This window comes from Pezoporus flaviventris, unplaced genomic scaffold (genome assembly GCF_033815535.1).
Source record: "Pezoporus flaviventris isolate CSIRO_AGI_PZ_B2104156 unplaced genomic scaffold, CSIRO_AGI_Pfla_v1 ptg000014l, whole genome shotgun sequence".
Lineage (NCBI taxonomy): Eukaryota > Metazoa > Chordata > Aves > Psittaciformes > Psittacidae > Pezoporus > Pezoporus flaviventris.
In genome coordinates, this window is record NW_026892562.1 from 458613 (window position 1) to 470648 (window position 12036).

The 12036-nt window shown below is 40.1% G+C and overlaps 1 protein-coding gene across 3 annotated transcripts in view; it reads right to left on the reverse strand.

Annotated features, from left to right (window-relative positions):
• NAV2 (neuron navigator 2) overlaps positions 1–12036 on the reverse strand; it is a 400494-nt gene that overhangs the window by 2305 nt on the left and 386153 nt on the right. For all 3 annotated transcript variants that reach the window (XM_061453111.1, XM_061453110.1, XM_061453109.1), the window contains 9 exons: positions 11801–11901; positions 10680–10775; positions 10338–10506; positions 8063–8298; positions 6922–7076; positions 6389–6460; positions 5723–5919; positions 5173–5291; positions 137–340 (listed from right to left, as the gene is read on the reverse strand). In XM_061453111.1, the coding sequence (XP_061309095.1) occupies positions 137–340; positions 5173–5291; positions 5723–5919; positions 6389–6460; positions 6922–7076; positions 8063–8298; positions 10338–10506; positions 10680–10775; positions 11801–11901 (1349 nt within the window). The remainder of the gene's footprint in view (positions 1–136; positions 341–5172; positions 5292–5722; positions 5920–6388; positions 6461–6921; positions 7077–8062; positions 8299–10337; positions 10507–10679; positions 10776–11800; positions 11902–12036) is intronic.

Consider the following 12036-nt stretch of genomic DNA (forward strand, 5'->3'; position numbering starts at 1 on the left):
CTCTAGAAACACTGCTTTATCATTCTAAAGCTTTTAATCACTCCTCAGCTGTCCTTTACTTTCTCATTCCTGTTTCTAATCCCTAGAAACAAGGGAAATGAAGCAGTTCTGCCATTTCAGAAATGAGAGAGCTTACCAAAGGATCTCCTTCAGCATCGCTTACTGGAACTTGTTTGCTAGTTGAGCCTTCCCGTGACACTGAGTAGCCATCAAAGCCCACATCTTCAGGCCGCAGCTGCAGCAGAGGAGGCCACTCATGGTGCTGTGGGGTGGCTGCCCAGGGGTAAGTGTCCATCACCCATTTGGCAGGATCCTCCCAGGGTGCTCTCCTCCCATACAACTGGAAAAGCACAGAACCACATAAAACATTTCTATCAGCCAACCATTTAATTCAGTTCCTTCCTAACCAAAATTAACATACCTGGAGAAAGCTCAGGGAAGACCTGTAACAGTCTTCCAATACCTAAAGTAGGCCTACAAGAAATCTGGAGAGGAATTTTCTACAAGGGCATGTAGTGACCGAACAATGGGGAATACCTTTAAACTAGAACAGGTTAGATTCAGATTAGATCTTAGGAAGACATTCTTCCCTGTAAGGATGGTGAGGCACTGGCACAGGCTGCCCAGAGAAGCAGCCATCCCTGGCAGTGTTCAAGGCCAGATTGGACAAGGCTTGAAGCAAACTGGTCTAATGGGAGGTGTCCCTGCCCATGGCAGGGGGTTGGAACTGGATGAGCTTTAAGGGCTCTTCCAACCCAAACCATTCTGTGATTCTATAATTCTTGGATTGCAGAAAACACTTGTGAGCAGGGACGAGCATAAACAAACGACCCCAATGACATACAAAGCAATTTTTAATGGCAACTGATCTGGAGGTGTCTGACCACCTTCTGTGAGACTGCAGTGCCCTTCTCTTGGCACCAGTTGGAAGAGAGACCTGAAAGTAACCTCACTTAATAAGTTAACTTAAATGAAATCTATATACAAAGAGGCCATCAACACTGACATCCGGATCACACCAGCAGCTGCCTTACCTGCATTTGCTGTCTTTGGGAAGCCACCCTCAGTGGAATGTGTAAGAGGAAATGTGAGACCTGTCATCAGGCAATAACGATGTATGTCATAGCAAAACGTTTTCAAGTCACAGGAATTCCTTTGTATTCAACCAACAAAAAGCACCAGTAGGATTTGTGGTTATGCTCCTATTTCAAGAAAGCAAGCTCTATTCCGAAACCTTTTCCTGTTTTGAACAGTGTTACTGAACCCAAACATGTTCCTCCCCTTGTTATATTCAGTTTGCCTTAATTAGATAATACACTTAATTTAATGCCACAAGACCCTCTAAAGCATATATATAGCTTCAAGTGTCTTTAAAATGTTTAATTCTGCTTTATAAATTTCAGCCTAAACATCTTTCAGCAACTGGAGCTGGTCACTGGCATTTTGTCACTCGAATTCAGAGAACTATCTCTTTCCTGCACAATGCACAAGGGGAAAAATCAGAGCTCTTACCAAGAAATTCATCAGTTTGCTGACAGATCTAAGAGTATCTCACTTTTCTCATCACTATTTCTTCTTTGGGTTTTTTGTGGTTTCATTTTTTGCATGCCCAAAGTATTAAATTGCTCTAAATACCAATTTCTGCTTTACTCTGGAGCAGCACTCAGCCCAAGCAAAGTGCCCAGCAGATGGTGCTAGCCAATCTTTAACAGCCTCTTCCACAGCCCAAATAACATCTTCAAGCGGTAAACCAGATCCTGTATTTTAATTTCGTTCTTGAATTTACGGCATGTTAGTTAATAAGTGAAGAGGATTTTATGTTTTTCAGGTCTTTGCTATGTAGGTCTGTGTGGATCCTGGCTCGCTTATGAAAATTAGCTAGTGAGTAAAATTCCCATTTCAGTATATGAAATCATCAGGTGTCTTCAGCAGACGAGAGACTGACAAACTCACTACTTCCTTCCACAGCAGCCAGGTCTGTCTATCCCTTTCACGTGCACTTTTTCTAGGGAGCAATTAAGGGGGCAAGGATCAGTTTGCTTCACAAGTACCAAAGAGGAATGACTGGAGCATGAGTGATGGTGGCAGGAAGCTAGAGGGACTTCGATTCCTCTTTTTGCTGGTTCTGCACTCCATATTGATACACCAAGCAGGAAGAACTTGGGTTTTATCTAACCCTCTAATTTTCAGATCCCTGTTCTGAAGAATAAAAAAGCTCAGCTCCAATAGCAGCAATTATTCTAAGGATCCATTTGGCTCACTCGCCTTTGACCCAAAATAGTTCCCTAAATGAGAAGGAGAGATACAAAATTAGTTCCGTTTAGCTCCACTGGGATCAGACTGAAATCAACAGTCCACCCTTCCTTTCTGTCATGCAACTTCATGAGAGAAGAGGTGTTCTCAGAGGAGCCATTGTGGGTGTGTGGGGGACAGAAAATAGGCCAAAACGAAACACGCATTTCTAGCATTAGCTTGTTAAGTAGCACAACACTGTCTGAAGCATTATTCTTATCCATCAACTAAACAAAAGAGAAGTTACTTAAATAGAAATGAATTAAAGAAATTTAGGGAAAAAGAACTGAAACAGATAAAGAATCTAAAGCACAACATGAGAAAGTGAAATCCTTACACCTGCAATGCAAGCCATTCAAATAACCTAAGGGAAGATGCAGGTACCAGGCAAAACCAGCAAGCAAAAAGACAGTTTTATTAACTTTGTTCTGTGGTTCTGTTACTAATCTATTTTTGCTTTCCACATTTACTGATCAGCAACGTGGGAGCTACAAGCAGCACAAGCACCACTGTGAGTATCAGTTTTCTCCATTTCAGCAGGAAACAGAATCACATGCGCTCCCTTCTCTTGTTTTAGGTGAAAAAGATTACTGGCTCCCATTACCTTCCTTTATAGGAAGTTTTATGTAACCGTTCTGTTCTAACAAAGTTCCTCTCTGTGCTCTGCGCTGTTGGATCTATCACGTTTCTCATGTCTAAGAATCTACCACAATCATCCCAAAGAAAACGAGATTGTCAGGCACTTTTTAAACAGCAACAGCAGTTTGCCCAAATTTTAACCCAAGCTTGTCAAAGAACTCATGTATTTCATAGATTCGTAAGAAGCCATTAGTAGAAGCTCTTCATGGCGAGGCATCCTAACAAACTGCAGTGGTGAGCCCTAAGCAGTAGCAGAATGGAGAGAACTATACTTCATAAACATGAAGGAGCCATTCTGCAACACAACTGTTTCTCTATGGAGCTTGTACGTGGAGGTATTCCATGTTTCAGAAACACTTCAGAGATGTGATGTGATGGAGAACCTACAACTTCTGCAAGTAAAGTTTTATAACTGTTAATTATTCTTACCAATGGCAAGCCGTATCTTTCTTACAAATTGGATTTTTCTGGTCAAAACTTGCCAAACATCCACTAGGCTTTTTTTTCCCCCTCAAAGACTAAAGCAGAGGACCAGAGACCAACAAATATTTTAGCTTCTTCTTGAATAAACTGAATAGTTTGAATTTTTCATCTCTCTCACTGAATAATGCTTCCAGTATCTTAATGATACTTACTGCTCTTTCCCACATTTTTATCTTTATAATAAATGTGTTTACTTGGAGAAGTACCTTCTTCTCTTCCTAGCTGTATCAGATGTAATTATGCCTTCAGAATGGCACTAGTCCTATCAAAACACAAGCTCCCAATGCATTGCCATAATTCCCTATTCTTTATCCATCTTTAGCCCCTTTCCAGCCTTCTTGACTCTCACTGTGATGCACCTTTTCATTTCCATATGCGTGATCTCATGTTTAGCTTTCATGCATTCAATGCCCACGATTTACGGATATGATGCTATTGCCAAAACTGTCTTTCAAATTATGTGCTGTATTCTGTGAAAAGAGGACCAAAGAATAAAAAAGCCCTTTTCCATAGTTCCATGGCAAACCTCCACTGAACCCTCCTGAATCCAGCAAGCTTTATAGTTCTGTAGATGCTAAGAATTGCATGGCGATGCTTAAAGCTATCCGAATTGCTGGAGCATGAATCAGTTACTAAGTAGAGGCAATCAGTGATGATTTCACTATGGACTCTGAAAGAATTATAAATGAATCCTGTAGACTGAGAAGTAATCAAAACATCACAGATACTGATCCTGTCACTCATTAATATGTCTCTCTACATACACAGCTTTTGTTCCTCCTCTGTTGAAAGGTTTGATTTACAGAGGAAAATTCTGCATAACTAAGTTAATGACCACAAATATTTTTCAGAGGCACAGTAAAATTTGAACGTGTGCTTCTGGAACAGATTATTGAAACATATTTCGGTGTCTAACTCCCCCCACTGAAAATGTCAGCAGTCTGGCATCTGAACACTTCTCAGAAAATCTAATTTGGACTTTCAGTGCTTTCACTGCCCAATTCAAAATTATTTGAAGAGAATAATTCTGCCTAAAATTCATGACAATTTAGGTTACCTTTTCAAAGACATTGTCGTGGTTTAAACTCAGGTAACTCGTTCACTCACTCCCCCACTTCTTTCCCTCGCCCTACTCCCGGAGGGACAGAGAGGAGAATCCAAAAGAATGCAACTCCCATGGGTTGAGATAAGAACAGTTAAGTATCTAACGTATAACACAGATCACTACTGCTACCACCAATAATAATAATGATAAAGGAAATGACAAGGGAAGAGAATACAACACCTGACCACCAGCCAACCGATAACTCACCCCCCCAGCCCGACCAAGCTCTGACTGATACCTCCTCCAACCCCACAGTTCCTAGCCCTTCTGGCTAACTCCCAGTTACATCCTGGGCATGACGTGCTGTGGTATGGAATACCTCTTTGGTCAGTTTGGGTCAGGTGGCCTGTCTCTGCTTCCTCCCGGCTTCCCCTCCTCCCTGGCAGAGCATGAGGCTCACAAAGTCCTTGGCCAAACCAAAACATCTCTATCAGCTCTGTTCCCGAGCCGAAAGTCAAAACACTGCACTGCACCAGCTACCAAGGAGGAGAAACATGACTGCTACTGCTGAACCCAGGACAGACATGCAGGTGTACAGTGTGTAAAGTTATACCTCCAGAAAGTGTTGCCATTATTAAGTTTTGTCTGATGCTGTGTTGCCTTTTCAATGGATACCAACTCAAGACCTATGATTTTCATTTTTGCCTGCTCACCTGCAGCCCTTCTCTAACTGCCTCCAGAAGATAGGGGATGATGGAGTAGTTCCACAAGTCAGTAAACCAAACTCTAGAACCATCTACATCTATCGGACAGGAGAGGAAGAGCCGTGGACCTGGAAAGGAAAATTCAGATTATTACACTCAAATTCCAATCACGATACACATCAAAAACAGGACCAAACAACTACTTCCAGTTCTCGAGAGAAAGAAGCCAAAGATGTGAGAACATAAGTAGCTAGCTGGTGAATTTCTCTTTGTGAGAGCTCAAAAATCCTCTGAATCAACTTGAAAAACTACAGGCTTCAAGGTGAAAACAACCAGATTTCCTAACACAGTTTCTAGCCAGGACTTTTTATTTAGGAAAAAAGATGTTCAGAAAGATTTTGTACAGTTTGCCTTAGAGTACGCTGCCATGTGAAAGTAGGGTTTTAAAGAAACCTTTTTAACCTGATCTAGAACAAAGAAATGTACAGATACACCCCTTATACAAGGAAACAAAATACATCTATTTATGTATACCTGGGCATACAGACAGAGCACTTACCAATAGTAACATCGGAGGAGCTGTGAGCCTCCAAGAATTTGTTCAGATGTTGCCAGACCTTGGGAATCCAGTCAATAATTTTAACCAGCTCCGTATTTCTCATCCTTCCACTGATCTCAATTTCAATTAGTTTTCTTCTCAAGAAACGGCCCAGAAAGCCTTTGACTGGCTCAGTGTGGTTAGCACATAGCACCCATCTAGGGCAGAACAGCAGAGACGTCCATCGGTTCTCTTTCATGCTACTGAACCTAACTATTGTGGATTAAATTTGTCTTATTTCTAGATTATTATCACGATCAAAATGGGTTATCCCTGTTGTATATGTTTCTTAGCCAAAGTTACTTTGGGCTGATGAGCTCAGTAGCTGCAACAACTTGTACTGTGCATTGTTTCAGCTTATTTCTCATTCAGTTTGCCTAAATATTGTCTTATTTAAAATTTCTTAGAAGATCAAATATGTGAACAATCCTCTGGAAGTATTATGAACTGCAGTTACTTCGATTATAGCATCATAACAAAGCTGCACGTTAGGGCAGCAACTACGAGTGAATGGTATTTCTCCCTCAGTTTGCTATTTCAGTTGATAAGAGCAATTTCAGATGACTCAGTAGCCATTACTCCTTTGCCAGCCCACAAACATAAATGAGAAACATGAATAAACAGTACCTGAAATTATGGTGAAGTTGAAGATTAGGTGTTGAGGAGGTGGCTTGGTTCATTGTGCCAATAATATATGGACTATTAAAAAAAAACAAAACAAAATCAAGCAAATCAGACTTGCTTTGAAAAACAACAATCTCAACATTACAAAGGGTTACTCAAGCCTCTTCTGTCAATCATTTTTGAATTACAACCAAATAATTTACTGAGAATCTGAGTTCCAAGATCATCAAATTCTCAAAGTAAAACAGAAATCTCAAAGCAGGATATTTCTTTGCAAATGGGGCTTTAGTACTGCAGATCTATTGCATGATGTAAACACGTATTACCCAAACCCTCTCCTACTATTTCATTACCGATTTTAGAGGAACTGATCATTTAATGAAGAATAAAACCTCTGGAATGCTGTCCATAATATGGACAGTCCATTCGTTTCAGTCCACTTGACCAAATTCATCTAGATACTGGGTTTGTAATCACATTTTGCAACAGCAGTGGTCCTACTGCAGTACTGGAATGTGTTCTGAGTATTTCATTACCATTTGTGGTACTTGCAGTTTAGAAGTCCATTAAAGATCTCTCCTAGGGAGCTAACATGATGCAAATTATCCAAAATGATTACAAGAGGCATATCCACAGCATTGTTTTCACTGTTACACTGGTCTGCTAGGTTGGACAGGTACTGGCGAAGCTCCTGCAGAGAATATATAAAGAAAAGAAAGAGAGAAAAGCAAGCAGTTTTCTTCATATTCCTTGAAAATACAGTTAAGATAAACTGCTACCTTTGTCATAAAATCTAAGGCAAAAGAGCCTGACATTTTACAAACACATACGTTTTCCATGAGAAAACAGCAGAATATGTTTTTACTTCTCCTGTCTAAGTTATGCTGAAGATTTGAACACTATGTTTGAGAAAAGGGCTTAATGGGGGCGGTAAGATTTTGTAATTTGGTATGTGTTTTCTCATTCATGCTGTCCTAATCTGCCACTCAGTGATCTGAAATGTATTTTTCTTTCTTTTCGGAAACTTGTTCAACTCTCTCTGCAGAAGCATTTATTCCATAGCACTTCTCAAATTTTACCAGTTTCCTACAACCACAATTTCTACCATTCCTTTCCTCCAGAGGAAAACGTGCCTAAGGCCATTAAATATACAGTTTGTTTTTTTCTTTAACGTAGACATTCACTGGAGGTATATTCAGCAAACCCTCCAACACATCAAAAAGCACAGACATGCCTTACCAGTGCAGGAATGTGTCTGGACAACAGTCACTCCAAACCCAGCATATGCAGATTGCAACTGCTGATACATGCAGCTGCAGAAACTCTTGACAGCCTAGAGTTGCATTTGAGGGTGTTTGGAAGAATGCCCACATGCAGTAGGGATTGCTTAAGCTTCTGGGAATTTTATGCAGGTGTTTAACTTCCTGGGCAATTCTCAATCTCCTAAACACTTGAAAAACCATGACACCTTTAGATGTTTAAATATACACCTGGAAGCCTACTATTTCAGGCCCATAATCAGGTGAATCTGCAGTTCTGGAACTTTTAATATTTTTCCTACGAGGATTAACATAATGCTTTAAAAAGAGAAGTTTTAAATCAGCTTTTGATGGATTAGTAACAGATGAGTCTCTTGTTTTTTCATTAATCATGCAAGGATGATTTCTGTGTCCTCACCTTACTGGATTTATGGTCCACATTGAAGGTTGCAATAATGCCATCAGTCAACTCCCTGCCCTCTCTAAGGACCATATACTCAGACAGACGGTTTGCTAGGTATGTTTTACCAGTGCCACTGGGGCCAGATAAGATAATCCGTCTGTGTTCCATCAGGAGAGAGACATAACGCTGCAGTATAGGCTTTGGGATCAGTGATTCAAACACCAGACCATCCAAACTGTTCTCGCAGATACCTGCAACAGGAAAAGATTCCTCATTTAGAGAGATTCACCATCTTTAGCCAAACTGCCTCAGTTTTTAAAAGTTTTCTTTTTTAACCAAGTAGTTATGATGAAAAGCAAATCAAGATTAGTTGAAATCTGCCCCATCCCTGGCAGTGCTCAAGGCCAGGCTGGATGGGGCTTGGAGCAGTCTGGTCTAGTGGAAGGTGTCCCTGCCTGTGGCAGGGGGTTGGAATTGGATGAGCTTTAAGGTCCCTTCCAACCCAAACCATTTTGTGATTAGATGAAATAAATATGTAGTCAAACCAGAGAACTGGAAAATGTTATTTTATGACTGTACAACATTGTAGGTTGCAAACAGTAGGAACTCCTGCAAAATCACACTTAGAAATAGCAGATTTAGATCTGGCTTGACCAAGGTGTTTTTCACTTTAGAGGTAAATCCCGTCCCAGCTCTGGTATCCCTCATGTTGAGACGAGCACATATAAAGCTACAAAAATAAAGGCAGAAGTGACTTGTGCGCTTAGCCTGTATCCTCCTTCAGCTTTCTGTTCTAGGGTGTCTAAGGCCCTATGAAAGCTGCCATAGTAAATGATTCCAGGCCACACTTTTCACATGCAAACCATCCATTTTACAGTACTTTGCCTTGTACGGTAATAATTCATCCAGAATTTACCTGTTTACTTTTGAATCACTAGACAAAACCTCCAGCTATCATCACCTCCCCCTGCTTTCCCAAACACTTGTAATTAAACTTCTCTGTATGCTGATAGTTATCTCTTCTAACAGAAAACTACTGATAAGCACTTATGCAATGTCAGCAGTCACTTTAGGCAGAACTGGCTCAGGAAAAACAGCAGGAAGGGAAACTGGCAGATCACACAGAGAAATGTTTGCACCTTAGTGGTTACTTGGTATATTAAATATTTATACAGGCAGCTTTATATCTCACAGCTATATGTAAGTGATTTTCCATAAACTGATTAAATACATTTCTATTTTACTGAAAACTGTTATCACAGATGAACCTTCAAAGTACAAGTGAAGCCAATGCAAGTTAAATGTAAAATCAGACTGAGTCTTTACAGACCTTAAGCAGTATTTCACTTGGGATTTACTATTGGACAACGTATTCCAAGTATGCAGAATAACCTGGGTTTACATCAGGCCTCAGTAAATTGATGTATTTCATAACTTGTCTTTCCACTGATTTGCTACTCACGGTAACTGATTTTTTACACTAATATTAAAAATATCAAACTATCCTTAGCCAAATTTCACAGCTGAGCTGCAGTGTTTGGCAAGAGTCTCAAATACTCTTCTGTATGCAGACCTGCGTTTGAGATTTCACTGGTGTAACATTCAAAATGCAGCAGGTTGAGGGTTTTTCCCCTGAAACCTGGTTTCCTAGTTTAGTTTTCACACAAAAAGGGTTCCCTGAGAAACCAAATGAGAAATGATATGAGAAATATAAGAAGTAAATTCTTAGCAGTACGATGTAATGAGAATTCTGAAAACCATACACTTTGAAAATAATCCAGATTTTGAGGCATCCCAAGAATTCTAGGATCCCTCCTTATTGGTGCCTAAGGGAGGATTCTTCAGCGAGACCAATCAAGCAAGTTAAATCCAGATGTTTTTCTACTCTGCATGAAGGAAATAACAACTATAGCTCTCACAAAGATGTAACGAAATTCTGAGGCTTTATTCATTTGGAAGGTACTTTGCTGCTCAAACAACTCTACCTCATCCCTTGTGGTTTGAGATCTTCTCTAGGACAACTCCAGGCAAGAGATTCAAGATATGCGGAGGAAACTGCTGAGTAATTTTTTCCTCCTGTCACAGGTTGAAAATTTGCTGAATTTATAGACGCTGCATACTGCAAGTGCTGTCTTCATCACATGAAAATAGAAGTACCAGTAAATAAAAGGCAGGAATGGGAAAAAGAAACACAAGAAGAAGTTTCTACTTCTCTAAGTTTCTTGACTCAGCAAGCTTTGATAAAACTGCAATTAGTGAGAGCTACAACAGGCAGGTCAAGCATAACTACCTTTGATGGTAACTGAAATAGTGTTGTTTTCTCCAACTAGATAACCACAGGGCAGAAGCTCAGGTGTCTCTGCACTGTTAGTGCGTTTGATTTCTCCAATGCTGTAGCCCAGAACACTGTCTGAATTCAGCCCCAGCTGGCTCACAGGATCCACATGAATGATATACTCCTAGGGCGAAAAAGGGACATGGGAAGTTAGGCAGCACTGAAACCCAGCACTGAAAGCCAGGGGGAGCTTTGTTCTATGCTAGAATAGCCATCATCACAGCAAGTTCAATATTGCTTGGCACCATCATAACTGAATAGGACAATTCAGGCACTCAGCAAACTGTACTCTCTAACCTTAAACAACCGTCGTACAACCCCATCCAGAACATCCCATTTGGTCTTGCCACTCACTCCAATGCAGCCTATGAGGAAGGTGCGAGGCCTCGAATCCTAAATGCACAGAAATGTGAAGTTAATAAATAAATCCTAACTATATCAGGCAAGTCTGTTTAATGTTATTAAAATAGCTTTTTTTTCCTCCTCCTTCATTTTTTATTGTGGTGCATCTTTACCACTCTCTATAGTGACTTCTAAATGCTATATGAAATCCTTCTTTCCTTCTAAACATCTTCTGCAGTGTTGGAGTAACAGATCTAAAGGACACTTATGCAGTGCTTATGTTAAGTAAAAGGTTTTTATTAACTAATCTATGAACAATTCAAAAAGACAGAAAGACTCTTAGGAGAATTCTAGGCAGGAAAGTTCACGGTATGTTCATTTTCCCATGACTTCGCAATCAACTATATTGCTTTTGCAAGGTTTATTCTATTTACTTCCAGAAATGCTGCCATAGACATAGAAATCTACATACATATGTAAAAATTATACATGGTTATATGTATAAATAGTTACATATAGAGACAGCATTATAATTTACTGTCAATTTGCTTACCCAGGGCTGCAAATATTAATACAAAATCTGCTGAGTCAGATTTATTTCTGACTAGTCAGATTTTTTTTGTGTGTGTCCCCTTACAAAAGACACAGAATTATTTCTTAAGTACACCTGTAAAAACAGGTATTTAGGATTCTTGCTTTCAATTACTTGCAAGTGGAGAACCTCTGAAAGATGTCATTCAAAATGGGATAGCTGTACCAGAGGAAAACCTGAACTAGAATGATAACACACAGATGTCCTAGTTTGGATCCATTAAATTCTTCCAGAATATTGGAGCTTCCAGCATTTCAGTGCACCTTCTACTGATACACTGGATCATTTTCATTATTAGTTCAGAGCTATTGTAGGTGAGTCCATGAGATAACCTGAACTGACAGTTCTGGGCCTCAGCAGCTCCATGGAAGTGGGAGGGAGCTGAGTGCCTTGTCTATCACTAGTGATACACCAATAAATTTGAATTCCCTGGCACATTCCACAGTTACTTATATTTTAAAGCTAGGCACAAAACATAACTCACTTCCTTCCATTTCCTTTCATCCTGAAAGCTGACAACTATTTTGACGTGTCTGCCTCCTTCTTTCCGGGCAGAGCCATCTCCAGTGTCATCTAACAGCATGTCTGTGAATAGAGAACATCAACGGCTTCATAGCTGTATCTTAATAACAATGAAGACTATTCTGGTCGATGCCAACACGCTTACTGTAGTCAAACACAACACATCTGGGCTTCGCATGCCCCAAGGTAAAACATAAG